The 25,926-nt window shown below is 41.4% G+C and overlaps 2 protein-coding genes across 6 annotated transcripts in view; both read left to right on the top strand.

The window, feature by feature from the left end:
- Positions 1–25,926, top strand: part of LOC126848808 (retinol-binding protein pinta-like) — a 562,409-nt gene that overhangs the window by 251,694 nt on the left and 284,789 nt on the right. The window lies entirely within an intron of this gene.
- Positions 1–25,926, top strand: part of LOC126848768 (homeobox protein cut) — a 137,036-nt gene that overhangs the window by 55,323 nt on the left and 55,787 nt on the right. For all 5 annotated transcript variants that reach the window (XM_050589943.1, XM_050589946.1, XM_050589944.1 and 2 more), the window contains exon 3: positions 14,906–15,106. In XM_050589943.1, coding sequence (XP_050445900.1) covers positions 14,906–15,106 — 201 coding nt within the window. The remainder of the gene's footprint in view (positions 1–14,905; positions 15,107–25,926) is intronic.

The raw sequence follows: 25,926 nt of genomic DNA, 5'->3' as shown, positions 1-25,926 counted from the left end.
AAGGAGCGAATGAACGAAATTTCCTTTAGCAAGGCGCCCGGGCGGGCCAAGTGATTTCAATCGTAACATTTCCAATCGTAATCTTTCCGCCGCGCGCTTGCTCTAAGCTCCTCGATAGAATTCAATGCGGAGAAATTAAGGGAATTGAATTAACCACGACGGGAGTTTTCATTATCGGGAAAATTGGCAATTTTCCACTGTTAGGTGCGTAACGCCCGTTCTTACGCGGCCGGGTCGGTAATCGTCGCGGAAACTCCTACGGGGAGTACCCGATCTCTCTCGGTTAATTAGTATTATCCGTACGAATGAATTTTAATGTGATCTGTTATGGCGAGGCGCGGCGTATAGATGCCGGCCGCGGCGTGGCGATCGAATTAATTCGCTTTCGAACCGCTTTTCTCTTTCGCGAGATAAAACGGCCCCCGACGGGGACAAGTGCAATGTTAATAAAATCGCTGACGATCCTATTAAAATATTTCCATCGACTTCTGCACCGCGTTGCAATCGCGAAACTTGATGCGTTTTTCTCGTTGTATATTATATATACACGCGGAAATCCGATCATTTCATCCGTGTGATAATACGTTAAATTAATTATGTATTATCAAAGTGCGCGGTATATATGCTATTCTTGTTCTGTTAATTTACCTGCCCTAATTGCCTTCCCCTTCTCTTTTCGTTGATAAATCAATATAATTAATTCGCCGATAATAAAGCTTGTAATGCGATTAATGGCTCTATCGAATCGAGCAAAAGAGATACGAGCTGCTGTTTTTACGAGCTTCAAAGACGGCGAGGCAATTACTTTTTATTATCGGTTACCAGAGTGTTCTGGCTAATTGCGAGACAATTCGAATCGCGTAGAATCCTCCAGCTGATCAGTGCTGCATACGTCAACTCTCGCCTGTCAGCGTTAGTCATCGTTATAATTAGGCTTATTTGCGACGTTATATATGATTCGTTCCGAGAATTGACCTTCCAATAGATTTCATGCGATATCGCAAATTTACGCGCCTCCATCGAGAAGAAATCGGGTAGTGACTAATTCGAATAATGTTGAATCGAGAATCGTCGACGGTCGATGAGTCACGAGGCAGATCGTCTTTCATTTCTGGCCGAATTTACGAATTCGACGCTGCTTTGATCTTTGGCGCAAACACTCCCAAGGAATACAAATCAAAACGCTTAACGCTTTAGAGTGTTTTCATAACCGTCCGCGCGCAACGCGAATCACATTATTTAAGAATAAAGTTTCAAGAATAAAAAAAAAAAGAAAAGAAATTATTTTTTCGAGAAATAAAATTAATAATTTTTTAACATATCTTTAGAATGAATTATATATATAATTAGTTATTAATGCATGTCGAGAATATTGTGATCATTATAACGTGATTTATCTGTCGAGAATAGATCTCTTCGTCCGAGGAAGGCCAGAAATGAATTTCCAATCGAGTATTTCCGTACAATGCTTTCAATCACGCTGGTTGGATTGACAAACACCTGATCGGATAGATAGACGCCGTTCTGCTTCGGGAATTGAATTTCAGTTATGGGTCAACGTTCATTTTCTAAATTTGCGAAACGCTTTGTTATAATAAATTATAGATTACCAGAATAAAATATTAGCTAAATAAAGTATGCGTTTCTCGCATACGGCCATTTCATGTGATAATTCATTGAACATGGAAACAAAATTTAACGTTACATTCATTCGATAATTAAGTAAATAGTATATCTTGCATCGCCTCATATCTCTCCTAATCTATTCGGGTAATATCGACATCGTCATTCGTCGACGTTCGTCGCCAAGACGAAATGCATATCACAGCGCGACTTCTCGATTCGCTCGTCGACTCTACTGAATTGGTGAAGTCGCGCACTTCCTACTTATGAATCACCTATACTCGTCGGCACAAATCTGTCAGCGTATATCGGCATGCGCTCGCGGTGTGCGTCCGGAGTTTGACGTACCAGTCAAGAGCAAACGCGGCTCCCATCCGCCAGTATCGTAGGCGTCATCAGCCGGCGTCCCCGTCCTCCTTTCCGTCCCCCCCCCCTTCAACGTTGTACACCTCTTTGTACGTGTATACGTACAGCACACACAGACACGCGAACGTATATCTGGCGCAAGTTCTGATTAGACGTAGAATTAATGATTCGAAAATCAATACAGGACCGTTCTCCCGAGAGTATTAAGACACTGTGGGGGATGCCATCCAAAGACAGAGCGCGATAGAGAGAAGGGGGTGAAAGGAGGCTTGAGAGCGGGGTGGAAGAGGGATGCGGAGGTGTTGGATGGGTGCTAGTAGGAGCGCGATGTAGCGCGGGGGAGAGGGCTTGATAGAAGGTTGGGGTGGTTATGGTGGTGGTGACGGTGGTAGTATATCGCTAGACGAGCGAGGGGTGGCGAGAAGGGGTGGAGGGGGTGTGGACGGGTTACGTAGTGGAAGAGGGTGCGCGGGTTCCTCGTTCCAGGATCTACTATTTTGTCACCAAACCCTTCCTCGCCCTTTGATAACTAATTAGTGTTTTACCTCCCTCTCTCTTCTCTTTACCCTTTCCACGCTTAACTGGGGGCCTCTTTTATCGTCCCAATCAGGGGACGTCCTGGGAGGAACCCCTTTTCATGCAAGAGGCGCATCGACGTTTCCAAGCCTTCCGAAAAGATGAGAATCAAAGGATTTCCAGGGCGAAGCGTCAAAAGTGCGGAGGAGGACCGGGGCTGAAAGGGGGGAGGGGGTGGAGGGAACGAGACCGAGATAGGTAACGAGCAGACGAGATGATGGCTAGGGGAAAGGAGGGGAGGGAGAGGGAAGGGAGAAAAGACGTTTATTAACCTGTTAAGACTCGATTTATTTTTCTTTATTTCTCCTGGGGTATTACAAAGTTTGATTACGCGGTAACAGCGTGATTACTCTTCACGTTTTAATTCCGAGATTGAGCGAGAGGCTCGATTATAGGCATCAAAGTATGTCATTGTTATGTAGGATTTAAATATACATTTGATTGAAAAAGTTAGTTATAGACAGAGAACCTCACAAATACTATATTCTCATTAATATTTATAATATTAATATTTATAATTATATGTTCACAATTTATAAAGCAACATCATGTTATTAAGAAATAAGATGTTGGAGTAGTGGTAGAGAAAATGTTAAATTACTCCGACAAAAATTAAAAAAAAAAAAAAAACTGCCATCGCTTAATCATCTCCGACATTATTTCTCGCACGTTAACTCTGATTCGAGCTTCGCTCGCGATTGTACGCGGTACCTTTTTTTTTTGTTTCTGCGAAAGAAGAGAAGTTAGCGAGTTAGCCGATCGACCGCACGTGTAGCCAGGAAAACACTCGAGGCTCGTGCCGTACAGAAACGAATTTCGCTCCGAACAATGGAGGACTCGATATACGGCACGGCGAAATCAGCAAAGGGACGGTGAATGCAGGGCCGCGGGGGCGAGGGAAAACGAGAAAGGGCGAGAGAGAGAGAGAGAGAGAGAGAAGGGCGAAGGGGATGGGACGATTGTTGAAATTTGCATGAATCGATCACGATTGTTTGGCCGCGGAATGAGCACGCCACCACAGGAGAAATAATTCGCAATCCGTGTGCAGGACGAGCAATCGAGTTACCGTTTGCCATTTCGATTCTGCTCGGTCCAACGGACGACAATGGCCCTCCGCCAAAAGCGAATCATCTTTGTGATCTGTCCTGAGCCGACTGATCATGGTGCCGGTTGTTCAGATGCTCACGCTGGTTTTTGCATTGCACTCTATTTTTCTTTTTTTTTTTTTTGACGATTGAACTATATACCATGGTCCCTGAGATTCCGCGTTATTACGATTCTCTCGACTCGCCGGATCTATTGTACGCTCGATGAGTTTTGCAAATCCGGAACTAATCAACTGATATCACGCGCAAATAAGCCGTAAATTTACAAAAATTAATTAAATTTTATTTTTCAAAAAATAGAATAATGTGAAATTATTTCCGTTATGTTCGGAACGCGAACATGTCTTGCTCTTTTAATTGCACGCCGATCGACGAGCTGATAGCGACTAACGCAAAACAATATTCGAATATTATCATCGGACCACGAATTCGTCATTATTGCGAGTGGATATATTTATAGATTCCACGAGTTATTACGACATACAATTATCAATACTGGTAATTTTGCGCGTATATGTCGGAATCGTTCTACTCGCGCGCAAGCGACACTCCCGAAGCTCTCGATAAAAAACCTACATAAAATATTATTACGAGTATGGCAGCGCAGCTGGCTGTTGTTCTGCTCCTCTCTCTCTCTCTCTCTCTCTCTCTTTTTTTCTCTCGACAGCCTGATTATACTCAATTAAAAAGCTTATTAACGCAGAGCCGCAGTTCACAAACGATCGTCTCCGGTATTAGAGTCGTCGATGTCCGGTAACTTGACACGCGAATAAATGTACACATATAGATAGACAGACAGGCGCGTGTGTACATGCAAATATACATTTCGCGCGCGGGAGACAGTAGGTTACTTTTAGTGCGCGAGGATCGGTACCTGAGCGAGCACAATACGGGCTATATTTTTATGGGACCGCCGTGGGGGTCTAATGGCACCCCGCGGGTGGAGAGACAGGGAGATGAAAAAAAAAAACGAGCGTACATGTGAGAGAAAGAGCTGAAAGAGAGAAGAAAAAAAAGGGGGAGAAAGAGAGAGAGAGAGAGAGAGAGAGAGAGAGAATCATAGGAGGTGAGGAAGTGCGGGTGGAAAAAAGAAGAACAGGGATTTGGTATAGACGTCATTGTTTCCGTTCGCCACCCTTCTCGCTCCTCTTTTCTACGCGTTCGCCCCCGCGCGCGAAAGTCCCCTCCCCTCCTCCCTCCTCGCCGCGCCACGGCGTGCCGCCCCGGCCGAAAACTACCCCCTTACAACGGGGTGCCTGCCATTCAGGCTACTTTTTCATCTCTCCTCTGTTTCTCTTCCCGCGCGTTCTTCCACACATAGATTACAATATTACCACCTACCCCTCTCTCTCACACAGGCCTTGCCACCCACCCCTTCTTCTGTCCCGCGTCTCTCCCTCTTTTTCGCAACGAACGACGCGACGCCGCTGCGGCGGTACGCGTCCTCTGATATATACGTGCACTTCTGATCATAACATAAATTTTAATGATGGCCGTGATGAAAATATAAGAACGCCCCGATATTTATGGCGTCTGTCCCAGCTAGCGTCTGCATTCTCCTCGCGTATACGTGGACGCGTCATCCCGCCTTCCCTTGCGTGGACAATTTTCCGATGGTAGATCCTCGTTGTATAATACAAATTGTTCAGTTGATGAGTAATACGCAAAATATCGAAGGAAATCTTTATAAACGCGTAGTACGATATACGCGATATTTATCATCTCATTCATTAGGCGTTATTTTAAAAAAATATATAAGAAGCTCTTATTTTTTTCTATCAATTTATGAAAAAATTTGGAAAGATTATCACACATATAATTTGATTTTTACTCAAATGTCTTCGCGCGCTTAAACAATTAACAATATTAACGAGTACGCGAGTTTTTTTTTTTACTTCTTTCTCGAAAAACTAAGTTTGGTTCGGCAACTGTTAAAAGAGAAACGTCATCGAGACTACGTTTTTTGTTCTTCTTGCGTTGGCAGAGGAAATCAACGCCGACGCGTCGCGAGAACGCCGCTAGAAAGAAAGATCCCCTTCGCAGCGGATCGCTTCGTATTTTCTGCTGCTGCTGCTCTCCTTGGCAGATGATCACCAATCTTTTTTTCCGCTGCCATCATGATTTATTAGTGCAGCGCGCGTGAGAAGATATCCGGTTCTGTTTCGTCGCCGCTGTCGCGCTTATGCATTCCAAAGACACCGATATAACTCGCTACAACGTTGCAGACGGAGAGACACGAAAAGCGCGTTCAGATACTACATATATTTCCCGGACGTTTACATTGCTCGTTAAATTGAATCGGGGAATTGCATCGTTTCATTGTCGAGGATGAAGGAATAGTTTTTTTAGGCATTAATCCCATTATTTCTTTATATGAAGCGTTTATATCGAGACTCTGATTGTGTGTGAAACGTAGAGATAAAATTTTAAATGTGTTTTCCAATAGAAATATTCTTAAGATGAGAATAATATATTAGATCGATTTAATGTTATTCGAACTCAATCTAATTTCAAAATGACTTACACATCAGTTTGGAAATACAAGACTCATTTCGCTGCAATGCATAATGTTACATAATGGTACTATGCAGATACTAGTCAAATTAGGATTCAATAGCAACTGCAAATGCATTAGCAATATAGATGTTGATTGTATTATAGTTGGATAAAATGACGTTATCGATCTTGGCTCGAGGCGTAGATTATGTCGATATCAGTGTATTTTCGGAAGTCGCTACGAGGAGAGATCTATCTCTCTTTCGTATTTCGGGGACGTCAACGCGAATCCAAAACAAGAGCCCGTGATTGGACGCTTCGGGCGTATTGCAAAGTGGGAGGAAAGAAAGACCAAAGATAAGAAGGGGGGGAAGAGTGACTAGGAACTTGAAAGAGTGCTCGTGTCTAATGATGTTTAAGAAAGGGCTTTAATTTTTCATTAGGACAACGGGGAACATCAAAGGCGTTCCTTTATTTTTTAACCAATGCCCCGAGGCTGGTTTGCCGCACAGCCGCTGGTATATTATCCGTTCCCGAGCTTCCGTTCAAAACTCTTCAGCCGACACCCCCGGCTGAACGATGTATTGACATTTCTTAAATATTGCCATCCCGACGCGTCCGAGTATCGAGAGAGAGAGAGAGAGAGAGAGAGAGAGACAGCCTCTTCTATTTGTACTCGGAAAGCTCATTCTGCCTCTTCTCTCCCATCGCGTAACGGACTGCATCGTCTAGTCCGAAGCAGTCGGTGCACGTGGGAACTTGCTCCCTATACCACATGGACGATCGTCCTTAGCTATTAAGAGCCCGCGCATATGCGTGTGTTCAGAGCAAAGAGCGCGGCAAACGACGGTCAACGACCCTTGGAAAAATGTCTCTCTTAAGACAATACGATAGCGCATTCATTATTCTATGAGATTTGATATATCTATGAGATGGATCTCATAGATAGAGTTTTCTATTTCTCTCTATTGATAAATAAAATCTATATTAAACAATATGTTGAGAAACAATACTTATATACGTAAATTTTTTGTCTAGATTTATATTTGCATATGATAGTGAATATTTTTTATCGTGTGTTTCAACTCTGAACAGAGATATCTATTCGCGTTGTTATACATTGTAATATGAGAATGCGATATCCATTAATTTGAATGATATGCGAAATATTAATCATGGAATATGAAATATCATTACTATCATCATTTAAAAGTAACGAGAAAGCGTAGTAATGCATGGTCAGTGATCGCACGCGTTCTTTGCTCGTGATGCTCGAGCACATAAACGATGCACGATACGTTAACGAGAATGACTCTGACTGAAGATAGAAAGAGGAGGGGAGGAGGACACTCGCAAGAAGTCGTTTGGCTTTCTCTTCGGCGACTTCTCGTATATGTCTCCCACGTTGCTAGCCGCATATTGCAGTACGTAGCAGGGTTTAGAGCCGATCGATATCTTAATAATAAATACAAGAGGGGTTCACTCTGATGGCTGGTTGGTGTGAGATTGAAGAGGGGGATTGTGGGGAGGTGATTGGAGGATGGAATGACGCCACGTTGTATCGGTGGCGTGGAGGATTTGCGCTAGATAGAGCAAACGGCAAGGACAGAGGGAGAGAGACGAAACAGGATGAAAGGAAGGGACGAAGAGAAAACGGGAGAGATCAAGGGAGGGTGAGAGAGAGAGAGAGAGAGAGAGAGAGGGAGATCATTCGCACCTCGAGGTGTAATGAGAAAATTTGAAATATCGCGAGCCTTCCCGCTCTTCTCTTCCTCTCCATCTTTCTTCTCCCTTATCTTTCTTTCTCTCTCAAACCCCTTCTCCTAAAAAATATAACAACGCCGGTAGTCATAAACGGCTGATCCGCGTATCCCCATCTCATTTTTCTCCCTTCCTCTTTTTTTCACTCTCTTTCTCCGCTACCTTGTGGGAGATTATAAAAGCGCCCTGGTATAAGGCACTCTTCTTTCCTATTCTTTTTGTATTTGTTTGCCCCGCTTCTTCTCTGTCGCCTCGTAATGCCGTTGATCGGGCGAAGGGTTTTCGTGGACAATCGCGATTATGCGCCCGCCGCCGCGACGCCGCCGCGACGCGCGATCAACCAGCGGTCGACCCCTATCGATCGACGATAACTTTAACTCGCCTGAACATCTGTCGTAAAAATATCGAAGTAGTTTTAATGAACATTCAGACACGATCGTAACGCGGACAACCGAAATATGGGTCACGACGTTTAATCCGTGATTTGATTTGCGTACACAGACGCGGTATGTAAACCTCAATGAATCGCGCGCGCAATCTCAATGTGTTACAACCGGCAGTTGTAACTCAAAAGCGACGCATTACGTTTCTTTATGCCCGCATAAATTTACTTGCCCCCGCCTATTGCGACGTTACTTCGGGCTTTCCACGGTTACTCGTTTGTCATTGTTTGTCACGGAAAGGCGGTATCGGACAATTGATGGAATGTACTCTATCAGCTATTCTATGCGCACATTTTTAAATATACATAGTTGGAGAAAATGTGTTTGTGCTATTTTAAGATGGAAGGAAAAATGATACATTTTTATATGCATGTGCCGAGCATTAAAAGTGTCATGCAAGAGTGTGCGAAAAATCGTCGGAATATTTTTTTCTTTCTCACAAAATCAATAATAGCACATATATATTGATTTAGCAATAGTGTAAGATTGTATTTTTGCCAGCGGCATTCGTCTAAGCGATTCTTATCTCCTGCCAAACTTGACATTCAAATTCGAAAAGACGATTCGAAAAGATCTTACGACTCACCGTCTGCGACATTTTATCGCGTTCATTATGCCGTTCATTGCTCGTCTTATCTGTGATTTACATTTCGCGCGAGCGATCGGCCAAATCTGCGATTCCGTTTGCCTCGGAATTCCCCGTGCCTCTTATATTAGTCAACCGGCGAAAAATAAACGAAGGAAAAGAAGAATGGTGTCGATGATACCGGGCGCACAGATAAAAATAGATGGGAGAGAGCTCGACCGAAGGCGTGATCTATTCGGGATTCTGTGTTCGACGCACAAAGAATGCTCGGCGTTCGATTCGGGGCAAATACCGAACATGCTTTTTGTTAACCTACTCATCAATATATGTTTTTCATCGCGTAGAGAGGCAAGGCGGCATATAGTTTCGGTTACTCTTAAATTGTAACAAACGATGGTTTTTACATAAAAATAATCTATAAAAGGAGTGTCGTAAAGCGGTAAAGTTTTTCGTACAAGCTTTAATTTTAAATCTCCGTCGCGCTTTTATTGTTAAACCTTGGGACTTTATAATGATCCGAGGTAAACCTGACTCTCGCCATGGCGGTCGTCTGAAAGAGCCGCTGCTTTTTGCCATTCTCAATCTTCCTTGCTCGACGGCTGAGAGAGAAAGGTAAAAAAGGAGGAAGACGACGAGAAGTCGAAAAATCTTATTCTCTAGAGTTACCTGAAATTGACTGCGAAGAGATTAATATCCCGCCAGTCAATCTCAAAGATATACAAATCCTATTCGTCTGCCAATTTTCATAACTTTCAGAATCGTCGAGAATGTATTATACTATAATTTTTCCTCGAGAATATATCGTACTATCACTTTTCTATCATTTCGTCGTTATTCAAGTTTCTGCGCATTTATTCACGCGAATTGAAAATGTTTACGTAATAGATTTGAAAAAAAAAAAACTTTAAAAATAAACGACATCAGTGGATAATAAATTAATACCGCCATGTACAATAAACATTCCGATAAAAGATAGTTCTAATGATCGCACCGGTGTAACGAGTAAAACGTATCCCATCCAGACACATTTCCAGTCGGCCATTATGTGCACAATGCGATAGCGCGTCGGAAATCGATTCTTTCGACTTTCGTCCCGGGCGGTAGAAGCGGCGATCGCGCAAAGTGCGTGACCGTGGTATAGGTGTAATCCCGCAGTTAGAGTTCTTGCGCCGCGCGCGGTGCGGGAAGCACTGAGATTCCCTTACTTTCCTATGTCGAATCGGTGAGTGCCGATCGATTGGCGCGGTCGGGCACCGTGGAACTCGGATAACCGTCAATTTGCAAAAGGGGTGTAGGACGTACGTCGAGGCCGAGACGAAACGTCGAGGTTTAATTCAACGCAGCACCCGGCGATCAACCCGATCGAAGAAGAGTGCCGGCTAACACATCGCGATGCCCGATCTTTTCCCTTTTCGAAGTTCGAAGAATAGTGTAATCGATGCTGTCGGACGATCGAATCGAAATCGGCGGCTGCCAGTAGCATCTCGTAATGATAGACGAGGACGACGGCTGCCCAATCGCCGATCCGATGTAACGAAGTAATTCGATCGTGTCACGAAATGCGCTCCGAGTATTTTATTACGCTCGCCATTCCTTTCGCGGCCCGACACAGCTGCTCTCGGCAGTTTCGATACATTTTCTCGCTGACGCGAACAATGCAATGATGAGTACGGCAATTTTGTCATTTTATCCCGACATTATAAAGTTCTCAAAGAGACAGCGTAATCTTAGAACTACATGATTTGACTAGTTAAAGGTTAATTTGTTTGTCAGAGGAATGAAATCGATGTAATATCGTAATTTTGCATATGCATGCTCTAGAAATTTATCGGATGATTAACGAGCGTTTATATCCTTTCAACAGGATAGTGACATTACAAATTGATGCAAAAGCACTCTATTTTAATCGGTGATCGACGCTCTCTGCGTCTGATACGAAAGGTGTAGAGCGGGAGGCGAGAGGGGAACGGTAGGGGGCAGAGGATGTTATTCAGAAGCGATAAAATCGTCGTAGTGCATGTAATGACAAACACATGCGTTCTCACCCCGATCCCTGCCTCCGGGGTGATGGCGGCATAGGTTGCCCTATCGGGCCGGATCTATATAACGCGGCATATGTTTAGGTCATTAATTAGCATCTGGAGCCAATTAAAATAATTACGAATTCGACGGTAAAATATCGCTGTAGGCTACGCGGTCTTAAGAGCACTATCTTTCTCTCTCTTTCTCTCACTCTCTCTCAGCTACGGTGGCGAATGATTCGGTGCCTTATATGGCGTACACGCAACAGAACCGAACCACGTCAGTTTTTACAGACATCCGTCATGTTGAAGGCGATCGATTGTTCTACGAAACTATAACGGGGATACTTATATTGCCGCTATAGGATAATAATGTAAAGTTCCGCACTAACATTGCGCGACCAATCTATTATTCCCGATATCGCGATCTCGTTATTAATATCATTATTATCCGTTTCGAAAAATTTCTACTCTTAGCAACGGTTAATGTGGAACAATAAATTCGAGCGAATGCAAAACATCATGAAAAAAATATATTTTTGCTGCAATTTAATTTATATTCATATCGTTCTTTTATAAAAGCGAAAACATTAGAGCGTATCGTACGATGTGATTCTTATCGCGCATCGCATTCTTATATCACGATGCTTTTTGCAAAAGTACGTTTCGTTCTCGGCGATGCAAAAATGTAGTGATAGGAAATATAAATTAGCCGTACATCGTAATGCAGTTTAATTACAAATTATCGCCGTTCGCGCTTATTTGCGCGATGGTTGAATATTTAGTGTAGTAATAACGCGATGCGCATCGATGCGATACGCGTTTCGATGCTATAAATCATCGTTGTCAGAATCTTTTGCGCTTGAATCACGCGTTATGACGCTCGATCGCGTTCGGGACGTTTGAAGAAAACCATTATCCTCCAACGACTTCCGCTGTTAATATAACGATCGGTCTGAACGGGAGGACGATCGTTATCGGCGATCCTCTCTCGAGTCTCTATCGCGCCGCGAGTCCTCGGAATTCCCCCTCCCTCCGCTCCCCCGCCGGCGCACCGTTTCCTGACGTATGTCCACGTGGACAAATACGCAGGATGTGCCACCAGACGGCAGCTATCGATACGCATCCGCTATTAGAACAGCCGTATATTACAGCTCGCTCTCGGATATGTATTTATGCTTCCCGTATCATTTCGCAATTATCGATAACATCGTCAAGGCTTTTTGCAGGAAACAATGGGTCATTACTTGCCTGCTGTAGCCTGGTGCCTCTGTGTTTCTCCTTCTCCTCTCTCCTTGTCTCCGAGATTCTGTTCGCGCAGCACGCTCTCGTCTCGTCCTCACTTCTCTCCCGTCCGATTGCGACACCATATGTGTACCTCGCGAAACGTCGCACACATTCACACAGATCGATACACGTCGCGATGCCACTACTTGGCGATATTCGTGTTTACATAAGCTGAAAAAGAAATCCAATAAGTAAGAAGAGTCGCGCGATTGAGATATCATTGGCTTTTATTTACGCTGATTTTTCACGCTTCATACAATTAATGCCAAATTTTTCGATATTAGCAATTCTACTTTCTGTAGCTCTGCACTCTGTCTCTCTCTCTCTCTCTCCCATCTTTCTCTCTCTCTCTCCCATTTCACTCTCTTTCTCTTTCTCTCTCTCTCTCTCTCTCTCTCTCTTACTCTTTCTCTTTCATTTTAAATTAAAATACTATCATATATTAACTTGAATAACCCACTTTCTTTATCTATATCGCGAAACTTTAATCGAGATTATTAGTATTCGGACATAATTCGGACTTACCGGAAGGAATTGATTCACTTCGCTTCATACGATTCGCACCGAACTTTCGTGAAAAAAGCGTGCACGCCATGATACAATCGTCTATGCTCTTGCAATTAATTTCGAATTCAATTTATTTACCATGGAATAAGATATAATTACGCGCGCGAAACGTGCTTATATTTCGGCGAGAAGGGCCGAATCGTTAATATATCAATAACACCAACGAATTGTTGATCGCGAAGACGACAAACAAGACCTGTCGCGACGCGGCGATGTAGGACGTGTCCATTATAACTAGTTTGAATTATTAACGATCGCGAGTCCCTTCCTGATCGCCCTCTGTCGGATTGTCGCGAAGGCGGCTAGAAAAGAGTATAGATGTACAAATGTAATAGATCGCGTACTTATCTTAATCGCAAGTGTTGTATGTTCGGATACTTTTAGCTCTTTTCAAGTATTACATTGAACAGAGAGAAAGAAGAAAGGCGAAACTTTTCTCCTCTTTCTAAATCGTACGCAACATTTACGAACGGAACATGCAGTATTACTACATCTATGGAAGAGAGAGGAGACGATTTTCTGAATCGAGTCGAGTTACTTTGAAGGCTGTTATAATTAATGCCCAAGCGGGAAAAAGCGCGGGACAATGCTTGTTAGATACTTTACGGGGAAAAGTTTAAAAAGGTAATCCTTTCTCTGTACTTATCTTTTAACGATAGAGATATCATCGTTATTTTCGTATCAACGGGAACTTTACTCGTTTTTTCGAAAGCTTCGATCTATAAAAGGGTCGATTTCGCGTCATGTGTCTCCACGCTTAAGACAGTCGTTTGCGCTTTACGGTCGCGGTAACATCAACGGTAAAGAGGTAACGTCGCGGCAGGCGTCGCGATTGGCATGCTAATTAACGAGCGCTTTGCCGCAGATCTAGCAAAGGCAGACGCAGTCGCCGAAAGTATTTCGTCGTTAATGGTCTCTCTTCGCAAGAAAGAGAGAGAGAGAGAGAGAGAGAGAGAGAAAGAGAGTGAAATGGGAGAGAGAGAGAGAGAGAGAGTTACACCTTCGTCGCGCTTGTCAGCGCGTCGTGCTTTTACGCGCCGATATGCACGAGCGGTTTCAACAGAAAGGTACGCCATGACACACGAGGGTAATTATTATGACTGGCACATTATACAGCGACAACTGTGTTTGAATTACGTACGTCAATTAATAGGAAAACATATAAAAATATATTAAAAGCGATATACAATATTTCTAGTTGCTACTGTAATTATTAATCACGTGTAATACTTGCTACGTGGAATTAAGAGAAAGGTAATTCTCGATGACATATTATAAGCTAGCCATGTCCTACGGGAAGTGGTTTGATATATATATATATATATATATATATATATATATATATATATATATACTTTTCAAATTTCGATTTCAGAATTAAAGAATTACATTATAGAGAGCGGCGGAGTGTATGCATTACAATGTTCGGGTTCTAAGAAACTGCGACGCCAGCTCGCTATTTCCTGCGCTGAGAATATCAAAGCGATCTCGCATGACGGCTCGGCGGGCCGCCGTTTCTATTTTTGCCGGCTTTTCGTAGCCGCGAAATTAGGTACAGCCGGCGAGAATTGATTGATTTCGCGTCGCACGCGGCTCCGCAACGGTAATTTAACGATCGGGACCGCCGTGAAAAATTTGCATAGAGCGCAAATCCGTCTGTATCGTTAATTCCGACTTGCGTCCTAGAATTAAACCGCGCGTACAATCGCGTGAATTTCAAAATATTATACGTCTCTGCTATCAGTTATTATTATTGGATCCAAGACAGCGAGAGAGATTTTTCTCTCGTCGGTTGATTAATCTTGAAACTAGTTCACCGAACGTCTGCGGTGTAAAGAATTTACACTGCAATCTATAGCAATAGAATTTCTTGAGAATATCACGTGATATGAATGGCGCGACTCGAATTAGTACTGTATTTAACTTATTGCAATCTCAGTCTTTCGCGCGCTTGATTAGGTCGAGGAGAGTATTAAAAAGGCGAATACAAGTTCTCGAGTAAATCGTGCTGATATAAATTGCGAATGTTAACGCTCATGAGGCACTCATTATCCTCTCTCCTTTTCGTTTCAGAGAGCAACTTCGGCGGAGAAAGAAATAGCCGCACTGAAAGAACAGCTCGCCGCAACGAATGACAGCAATTCCAAGACTGAGGGACACCAATTGTCCCAGCCTCCGCAGGGAAGTGATCAACAGCAGGTACACGATGCCAGCAATCCCAGAAGGACGCCGAACAGCAACCTCGAGCAAGAATTGCAGGCCAAAGACAAAGAGGTGAGTTGGATCAAACTTGAGTCCTTTTACTAAAATGTTGCTCTCTCGTGTAATATCATGCGAAATACTGATCGTAATCTCAGAGAAGTCCTAGAGAACTCTCTTTGTGTATATATATATATATATATATATATATATATATATATATATATATAAATTGTTAATAATTTTATATTATCTTATTTTTTTCTTATTTTTAATTAAATATTGAAAAATATATGTTAACGGAATAAAAAATATTCAATTGCTTAACAATTGGTTGTAGAAAAAAATAAACACATACACATATATATATATATATATATATATATATATATATATATGAATTTTTTTATTATTAACCGCGCGTAGAACTGAGAAAAAAAGTTGTTGGTTTGATTAAATTTGTTCAACTAATTATCATTTTTGTAATTGAAATATTTAAGAGTCAAATACAACATATTAAATCTAACATGATATATATTTGACTTAAATACTTAGATATTTCAAAAGAATGATAATTAGTTGAACAAATTCAATTAAATAAACAACTTTTTTTTTCTCAGTGTAAATAATAAAATAGTAGATAATGGCAAACAAGCGAGGCAGATTCTCACGGCTTACGAAAGGATTGATAAATCGAACATTCGTTCACGAGCGATCGCGCGGCTTAACCAACTCGGGGTTGTAACGTGCAAAACCACCGCGTGTATGTTAGCGCGATTTCCGCGTGCAGACACGCGTGAGCCGCGGCATGTCGAAGTGAATGACTAACGTTGCTTACTCGTGTTCGATATCCGTATTCGGTGGTTTATTGTCCCCCCTTCCTTCTTCATTCGCCCGCACCATTCTGTTCCACGCAATCACGTTCGTATACCGCATGCATACCTGACACTCATCCCTTTATAACTGGATGTTGTCATCGCGCAGACACCTTCAAATTTCAATCAAATTTTTTAATTGATGATTACAAGGTTATAGATTGGAAATTCTGGCAGGTTTTTTGAAAGCTAGTTTATTGATATTTTAGTGTGAAATTAAATGTAGAAAAACATTTTAGCATTGCAACAAGTAGTAATCAATTGATTTTTATATTTGATAGATAATAAGAAGACGCACAAAAAAGTAATCATATTTAATGTAGATAGTAATAAAAATAACCAATACCTCTCTTTTGTATATTACATTTAAAAAATTATTTTATTATATTATTATTATTATTAAAGAAGATATAGAAGAATTTTATTTACTTACTTATTTATTTTAAAAATTGTGTGTTATATTGGTCGATAACAAATATACATTAATATTATAATACTGAGATCGAATTATTTTTTCGTGCATTATTTCATATAATTTTATGCTTATATTTTACAAATCATATATGTATATTTATAAAGTAGGCTTACATATATATGAATTATAGAGGAAGGGGCGATAGTGTAGATTTCGCATGGCGAATCGCATTTAATAGTAGCAACATGATTGGCGTACGAACGGTAGATAATGAATTCGGGTGAAGCCCGTTTCACAACTCTCGCGTGGCATTTTTTCCGCGAAAGATACACGATCGGGACCTAGATTCGCGATAAACGTTTCAAATTACTCGCTCTTGTGGAACCACGCAAACCCTGCGCTTGCGGCTACACGAGTAGCGAACGTGTAACGAACGATAGCCTGATCAGCTATCGAAAGATAACGAAGTCAATTTGGAAAAGCGTATAAGGGCCGGAGATCGAGCCGTATCCCTTCCTCTCCCTCCCTCCCTTCCTATCTCTGTCTCTCTCTCTCTCTTCGTAATGCGAGACTTGTTGTCCATTAATGTGGTCGCGCCTGGTTGAATAGACGCATCCCAATATATATATTTAGTAACGGTATGTCGGGACTTTCGGGTACGGTTGCTCGCTCGGATCGTTAAAACGCCGGAATGCGGCGGCGGACCTTTTATTACGATTCGCCGGTCCGCGGTTTCCTTCGGAACCTCGCGCGCGATAACATTATCGTATATTTATCGGGAGGGTAAATAACCCGGGGGAGGGAGGAACCCGCGTGCGCGCGGTTTTCGGCCCCGGCGCAAAAATAGCCGCGAACCGTCTGCCGAGAAACTGCGCGAACTGCGCTCCGCTCGCAGCAGCATCCGCCCGCTGCAACGCCGTGCTGCAACGCGCAGCTGCCGCGCGACGCGAATGAATGGAGATAATGACGGTCATTCCTCACTTTTACCGCCGAATATTCGGCCTAATAAACTACGGTACCGTCTCGTGAGACAGGTGATCCCGTCGCGTTTTGTTTTGTCTAGGAATGGGTGGCGTCGCGAGGTATGCCGAGTACGCTTCTCACAGATGTGCAATCAAACTCGATTAATTGCACGTACATAATTGCGTGAAAATGTATTCAGTGCGCAGACAGTACCTACATATATTTCTGGCATATGTCATCATTAAATAAGATTTATGCAATTTGTGGATATATCTTTAGGAAACTTATTATTAATATCATAGAATTAACAATTATATAAAAAATGTACCTCCACACATATATTGTTATAAATAATAATAAATCTAAAGATAATATGATTTATTAATATAAAGAAAAAAAGAATCTGTTTTTTTTTTTTACACGTACATCAAGGTACAGGAAGATTCGAGCTATATAGATTAAACTGCCAATTGAACAAGGTATATAGAGCTAGCCAAGTCGATAAATCTTCGAGAGGTAATACAGAATACGAATTATCCGCCGCTACTCGAAGCCTTTTTTCTCCCGGAAGTGGTCAGGAAGCGCCTAAGTGGTAGTTGCACCCTTTAGTGCCGTGCACTTTGCGTGGTTTACGAAGCGGCGTGTAAGGAGGTCGAGCCCGTAAAAATCTTGCGGTAAAGGAAAAGGAGTACGGTACGGTGGTGGAAAGGGTTAGGGGTAGAAGGCAGAAGGAAGCGTAACCTGTTAAGGGTGTATAATGCGAGAGGGGTGAAAACAGTGGCGCGAGCGAAGGGTGGGGGGGTGGGTGTACACGAGCCTTTAAACAAAGCCAAAAACACTTAAAGCGACGCGCGCGTGAGAAAGGAGTGATAAAAACGCCGCTAAGAGTTCAATAAGTATCCTCCTTAAAGCCAATAACAACCACTCCTCCTTTTCTGTCGCCTTCAAACCATCGTCCGCCCTTCCTCTGTACCTTCATCCCCGCGCGAGGAAAATCGTTTGTTTCGAAGCCTTGGAGCCCGTTGTAATCCCGGAGCCGATAATCTCCGATCCCGTCCCTCCTCTTGTCGACGTCGTATCCTTGGTCCTTGTTCGTCCGTCCTCTTGTCCCTCGGAGGGGAATGGGAGTGAGCGAAAAGAGGACATGGCGGACGTTCTGTTCTCACCGACGTCTTTTAACGGATAAGAATTTGTTCCACGGACAATGTCTTTATTGAGAAGCCATCGCGCGCCGTAGAGCGCCGGAATGATTTTTATTATTCGTCGATTAAAGAGAGGTAATGGAAGTTTCTCTCAAGTTCCCTCCCGAACAACGGGATGATTTAAGGACGATAATGAGGAGTAAATAATGCGATAGTGTCTCCGAAAGAGGAACGAGATGTCTCGGAGAGGGAGGGATAGTCGCGCGATACTCGAGAATACGTTCATGAATTATGGAGACTTTGCAAGTACGTTATGATGGATCGATAATTATCAGACACATATATATATATTGATGTACACACTTCACGTGACTGTGGATCCTTGTTACTCCGCTAATAGTTTTAGATGTCTGACGCGCGTCACTTGAATGAATATGAACAATTTTGCAAATAAAACGCGAATCGCTCGGTCTCTTTAAGCGTTTTGTAACACGTATTATGCATTAAGAATAATATATTAATTATTTGATTTTACGCGATGTGTGCATATTTCCTAATATAATATACCTCGAATAACAGATCTTAGAGAAACATGTTCGTAAATACGTACTTCATTTCCACGTATCCGCCGCTTTCGTTGATGACACGTGCGCTTTCCAGTACATTAATAACATTCTCATCACTTGATATCGGTAGCGCAATCTAGAAACTTCTCTTATTTATTTCAAAAAAACGTCATGACACAAGACAAGTGGTATCAGCTATCTTTCTTTTCGACTGATAAGAATTATCATTTTATTTACTTATTACTTATTACTTATCAATCGACTCTGCGACTTCGATCAACAAGTTTTTACATCATTAAAGACTAAATTGCCTCTCGACAATCTTGAATAATTAATTTCGACCCAGCGATCTTTTTCGTGTACATTTCTAGATGAAAGAAAAATTTCGTTCTCGAGTATGATTATAGCGATTGGAAATCTTGATGGTTACTCCGTTCGCGAGTACCGCGCATACGGTGCCTCGTTTTACTTTTTGCGTAAATATATATTATCCGGCCACGGAACGAAGTGGTGATAATTTGCGAATGCAGCCGTCGTTCGTGTCCCGCGGCTCATTATCTCAACGCTTTAGAGCCATCGTTGTCGTATACAAGTCGTAGCCCCGGCCGCACCATCGGCCGAATGCTCTATCACGGCACGCCTGTAATTTCAACAAGACATTGTGAACGATCCTCGCTGTCTCCGCGACACCCTGTCCGTCACCCCCGAAGACAGGCTCGCGTTTCGCGTATTTAAATCGTGCGCTCCGAGAAGCGCCCTGTTCGCCATTCCGCAAATAAATCACTCTTGTCGCGCGTCTGAATCACGGATCCGCGGCGAGCAGCACGCGGACGTTGCCAGAAAACGGAGATTTCTTTATTTTCGGCGCCGGTTCCGTTAGGTCTGCGTGTCACTCGCACGTGACATTTACGAAACGTTTGAACGTCAAATTTAAATTCGATACAGGCGGATACGGAGTTGTTCCTGCAATGTATTATTAGTCGGAGAGGATCGCCGGAGGGGGAAAGAGAGAGAGAGAGAGAGAGAGAGAGACGCTTTTTTCCCGGATAGGATGTGGCCAGATGTTAAAAATCGTCGTAACCGCGTAACATCCTATAAACATGGCAATAATAAAAATTGGCGCGATGGATAAAGCGACGCGATAAGCGCGCTCGTCCGCGATTCATCGTTTCCGTTTCCTGTCGCGTAATCACGCGACGAACGGTATCGAATCGATGTAGAACGAGCGTGCTCGGATTCGATGCCACGGTAGCAGACGTTTGCGAATCCTCGATTAGGTACCTCAACAAAGTGAGGCTCTAGCAATGTTTGCTTTGCTTAAACTGTCACGATAACGACGGCGCTGGCACATCTCTGCCAATTTTTAGATCATAAGACAAGAAATTTTATTGAGTGTTCGTAAATATCGTCTTCTCAATACACTTGTATAATTATTAATGACTACGTACACAAAGTACTTGAAAAGTCTTGTTTAGATTTATCTCTCAACGCGAACAACAACGACTGAACAATAAATTATAGTAGCGGAAATGTTTTCAATGTTTAGTCTTTGAGTTCCATCAACATTGATGTCTCCTCGCCTCTGTTGCTGGAGGAATTGGATATAGTAGCAATAATAACATACGCCGAGGTGGCAGAGAGCCTTCGAGCCTTTGTGTAGCTTGCACCGCGGCGACAAATTGAATTCGTCACGGCTGCGGTTCTAAATCCTCGCTATTTTGTTGCTGCACTTATCTTCGGTATTTTGCCGTGTCGACCACCCGTTTTGTTTCCCGCAGCTGCTTGATCTTAATTAAACGCCAGAATCTGGCAGCTTTAAAACTTGTAATGGATATTTATTTATCTTTAATGCTCCATGTATCGTAGGCCTTCTGTCGTGCATTTGCATCAAGTTATCATGCTTTACCAACGAATTTCTGAATATTTTGTTGACATTATTTGTCAAATTGCGATACAAGCTGGATACAAGTTGTCTAAAGATGATTGATATTAAAGATGATTATATAAAATTTCAATAATAAAAGACGTTGAAATTTTACATAATACATGATAAAAATATTTCTTCATATTATTTACAAATAACAATTTTAAATTGCGGAAATTACGATTATCAAATAATTGCGTAACACAAGTTTAATTTGCATTTATTGCAAATGTAAATTATTAATTATTCAACCTATCTGTCATTGATTTTCAAATATTTCACCGATTATCTCGGGATAACACGATGTATGTGCAGGTGATTGACAGGTGATTGCTACCAAAAGACATGGTGGAAATTCAGTCAATTGATTGTAGCGCAATAAATTCATATCGGCGCAATTATATCAGAAAGTATAATAAATGGTTGTTTGAATATCTATCAATTCGTTAACATCAGTAACGTATGTAATAATAATAACGATAATAACACTGCGAAACCCGAGCGATTTTATGTCTCCGAGAATTGTATCGCAAATGAGTCTTTAACGACTTCGGCGAAATTCAGAATTATTTTATTTCGAATCGTCTTCTTTCGACTCTCGCGAAGTGCTTAAGGGACGACAAAGAAAAGCGAGTAGGAGGAGAAAGAGCGAGAAGAAGTATAGAACTTTTGGCAGCGTGGCGAGATGAAAGAGACACCGTGCTACTCGTGCCAAGGCAAATACGCTCGGCGAGTGTTTCAAAACACGTTGGCTAATGTACCGAGCGCGGTAGATCGAAAAATAACCGAGTGCGTTATCCGCGCTTCTTCTCCTTCTCATATCCTATTCTCGTGTATCGTGTCCTACGAAGTGAGATTATCATGGGAACAAACGTGCGGCCTGCCGTTTCGTGCAAAAGACATAAAGCGGGGTATCTCTTCCTCTTGTAATATTTTTTTTTTTTGTAAAGTTGCACCGAAATACTCATTCGGAATAGATACAATGTCTTACTAGAGTAAATACGCAGCAATTCGCAGACATAACATTTAGATGCATACATTTTTTTTATTTGTTACGTGCATAAATGCAACAGCTCAACTTTTAAAAATTCACCAGCTACTTTGTAGAGGACGGAATATCAATTTTTCTTTTATAAATAGAAGTGCAGTCGACGATCTGAGAAAAACCGAATACTTTATTGTTTTGTACTTCCGGTGTGACTGCAATGACGACGACAGACAAATGCTCTTTGAGCAACGATGGAATTTCTTTTTCTCTTTCGCCTTGTGTTTTAATGACAATTTAAAATTCTGCGTAAAATTTATAAAAATTTTATTTTTGTAACAGCAGTTAAATTACCAGAAGATCGCACTAATTATATGATTCAGATATTGATATGTTTGTGATATTAACATAAGTGCCGCACGTAAATTGTTAAAACTATGTTTTTTTTTTTTTTGTTTAAATATTATGCTGTATACTTTACATATCTATATTTTATAAAATTTTTTTACATAATTTCTATATTTAATATTAAATAATATTTATACTGTATTAAAATAAAAATTAAATTATAACTTAATAATCATACTATTCTCTCTTTCTCTCTTTCTTTGAAAAAAAATTATATATTTTTTTTAATTATATGCTTGATATAATTAAAAAAATATAACATTAAAATGAATGTCTATCGTTAGATAAGATAAATTCGTATTAACCAATCAGTACTTTCTGTGGGTCGCAACTTACGATCAACGATGATCACGTAGCGATATATGAATCGAGCAACGAGATATCGGTAACGGCCGCCATATTGGTAACGCCGATGATAGGCCCGTAAGTATATCCATAACGATATTACCATATATTTGCCCTGATAGGAAGATTTGCTGATAATTAGCGCGATAAGGAGCAATCGACTGCGCAACACACGGCGATACGGCGCGACAAACAATCGGGTCGCGCGGCTCGGACGAAACGACAAATTTTATCATGCCTCCGGCACAGTGATTACGTGTCTATATGTATACACTGTATATATAACGAATATATAGCACATAACGGCATACTTATTCGTGAAGTATCCGCGGCGCCGTCCGCCATAAAACAGATTAGACTTACGTTGAACTGACATACCGATCAGTGGGCGGAGAAACTAGAATCTTTATATGATTATATAAGCGTTTCTAAGTAAGATCTTAATTATGAGTCATATGACGCATTTTTAAGATTATATTTAGCGACACATGTTTTTGACGTATACGTAAAGAGAATGACACATGAAAATTTATTCCACGCGATCAAGCTGCATTTCTTTTTATCTAAAAATAATAGATTAAGTTATCGATATATATGTTATATGTACAAAATTTATGTTCTTTAATTAAATTTACTTATTTATTATTTTACTTTATGTATTTTAATTGATTCATTTTAATATATTTTTTTAATTGACATCTGCAAATATTTACTCATTTGCAGAAAATAATTTAATACATTTTTATATGTATGTATAAATAATATTTAAGAAAAATACATATTACTTTGCATATTGCATACCAATATGCAATATGGAATATAGAAATTTTTCTAGACATTACGTTTCATCTGAAATCCATTTTGCGGTATTTGCGAAAAGAGATTCGCGGTATTGAGAGTTTCGACTCGAGGATACCAACCGGAGAAATACGGAATAGGAAAGAGGTTGGCTGGCAAAAACGTGGGAATATTTGCACTCGAGTGAAAATGACGTGGGTTGGAAGTGCAACACGAGTGCCTACCGGCTTCTCTCGATTGGTCTGTTCGAGACGTCAGGGGCAGTTAATATTATATCGTTAAATATAACTCATTTCATAAATTTTAACTAATACAAAATATAAAATCTCGCGATATGTAACTTATTACAATCAATCCCTCTTTTAAAACAAAAGCTTTTCTCTCTATCATTGTTTTATGTTTTATTTTCTCTTTTTTTTTTCGTTCTCGTCTTCAATTTCTAGATCTGACTGACAGTTCTCAATTTTATCGCTATTGCTGGCATCGATGTTCCGAATGTATGTATTTATAATTTAGATATATTAACATCATCTCGGGAGATTTCTTAGTAGCATCTTAAGTTGTTGTTGACAACATTTACATCAATCGATAACGCTATGTCAACTTCATTACGCGCATGCAGATATCTCGGTGCATTAGCGTTGCGGTGTATCTTGAAGTCGAATTATTCATAGGCAACGGTCCTCCATCTATATCACCTAACTCACTCGGTACAATCAGGAATGGCCGCGGTCTCGCTCGAGTTGTGCGTATGTGTACGCGATAAAGGAAAAAAGAGGGAGAGGAAAGACGACCCCGCATGCTCCATCATCGTCGGCTGAAACATTAATTAGAAAATCTGAATAATTAGGAACTAACTTTTGCGCGACGTGTAAAACTCGTCCCCCCTCGCCTCACTTACTCCATCCTCCATCCGTGCATGAACACACGTACCCGTGTGCGGGTGCGTGGTTGCGTCTGTTCCGCAGTCTACAGTCGGTGGGAGTCCGCTTTCCTCTCTGCCGACCTCAGCGACGATGTAAAGGGGAGGAGGAAAGAGCGAACGGCGTGGGGTCTCACCCTTGTGCGCCTCTCTTTTACCCTTAGCTTTTTAAAAAAGGTTCTCCAGTTCGAACCGATCGATCGACCTCATACTCACCTCCACATCGAGATGCGTATCTGGTCACGGGGCCCGCTGATTGTATCGTAATTACGGTTTTAAATATACTTCATCGAGCACGCGAGCTTACGAAGTCGGTAATGGGGGTTGGTAGTCGTCGCTGGAATAAGGTGGAGGTGAAAGGAGACAGTTAATGCCCGTGCCCTTCGATTTAACGTCGACACGAGCGCGCCCGAGGTGTATTGCAGGCAGCACGCTCTCGGGCAAAGGGTAGTGGGAAAGGGGGAGAGGGGGAGAGGAGAAACCGGGATGGCTGGCGGTCGGTTGATGGGGTGGCAGCCTGCTCGGCCACCTCATCGGTAGGCAATCTTTTCTTATCGGGTCACAAGAGATTTATAGAAACGAGCCGCGATGGCGTATTGTCATGACTTGGCCCCGTGCACGTGAAGTCGATCTGGAACGCGATATGTGTGAGTGTATATGTGGGTATATGTGTATATATATATATATATATATATATATATATATATATATATGCTATCGAATTTATGTGTGTCGGTACGGCGGAAAGTAGGTACCAGATGGAATTATTACTCACAACCGTGACTAAAAGCCGAGCTTGAGAATTACATGCTCGATTCGCAAAGACGATACATCGCGAAATATATACCGGTCTCTATTGCGCCGATCAAAGGATTGTAAAGTTCGCGCTCGTTTGCGCCGTTGAATTATTACTGCACGCGGCGTACATAGTTGCGGCCAGTCGAACTTGATGTATGGAGACTTTCTTGCGCTACATGCTGCTTTCTATGCAACAATTCTAAATTGATCGTTTTTATTATCGAACGATGTAGAAAATGTTTCATTATTATCCGATTTTCGTTTTTATTAATTAATTTTAGCTTATTGGAATATCTATATAGATAGTAATTAATGTGTTAATTCTCTATTTTCTAAATTATATTTTGAAAACTTTAAAAAAATATTTAATATATAAAATAATAATGTGAATATAAAAAAAGGATATAATTTTAATAAAATTGATATATAATTTGAAACTTATATATATTGAGCAATAATATTTTTAAAATTTTGATTTGTTGTAAATTACGGAAATTGCACATTTAACAATTTTCGGTAAAGAAAAAATTATTCATCTTTACGGTATAAGTAGTTAAATTCGTTTTTCCACAGTCTTCTTTCCATCGACTTTTCCCCATTGGTCAGCCGGCTATCATCCGTATCTTCCAATCTCACCGAAGAAGATAATACCGAAAGAATGAAGCTCCTGTCGGCGTTCCGAACGCGCGTTCGCGTACATGAAACGGAAGAGAGTACTGGCAGAAAAACGGTGGCGTCTCTCGAAATTAATTCT

The sequence above is a fragment of the Cataglyphis hispanica genome, chromosome 4 (assembly GCF_021464435.1).
Source record: "Cataglyphis hispanica isolate Lineage 1 chromosome 4, ULB_Chis1_1.0, whole genome shotgun sequence".
In the NCBI taxonomy this organism is placed as follows: Eukaryota; Metazoa; Arthropoda; class Insecta; order Hymenoptera; family Formicidae; genus Cataglyphis; species Cataglyphis hispanica.
Note: the sequence above shows the minus strand (reverse complement) of the source record. Positions and strands in the feature narration are given on the sequence as shown.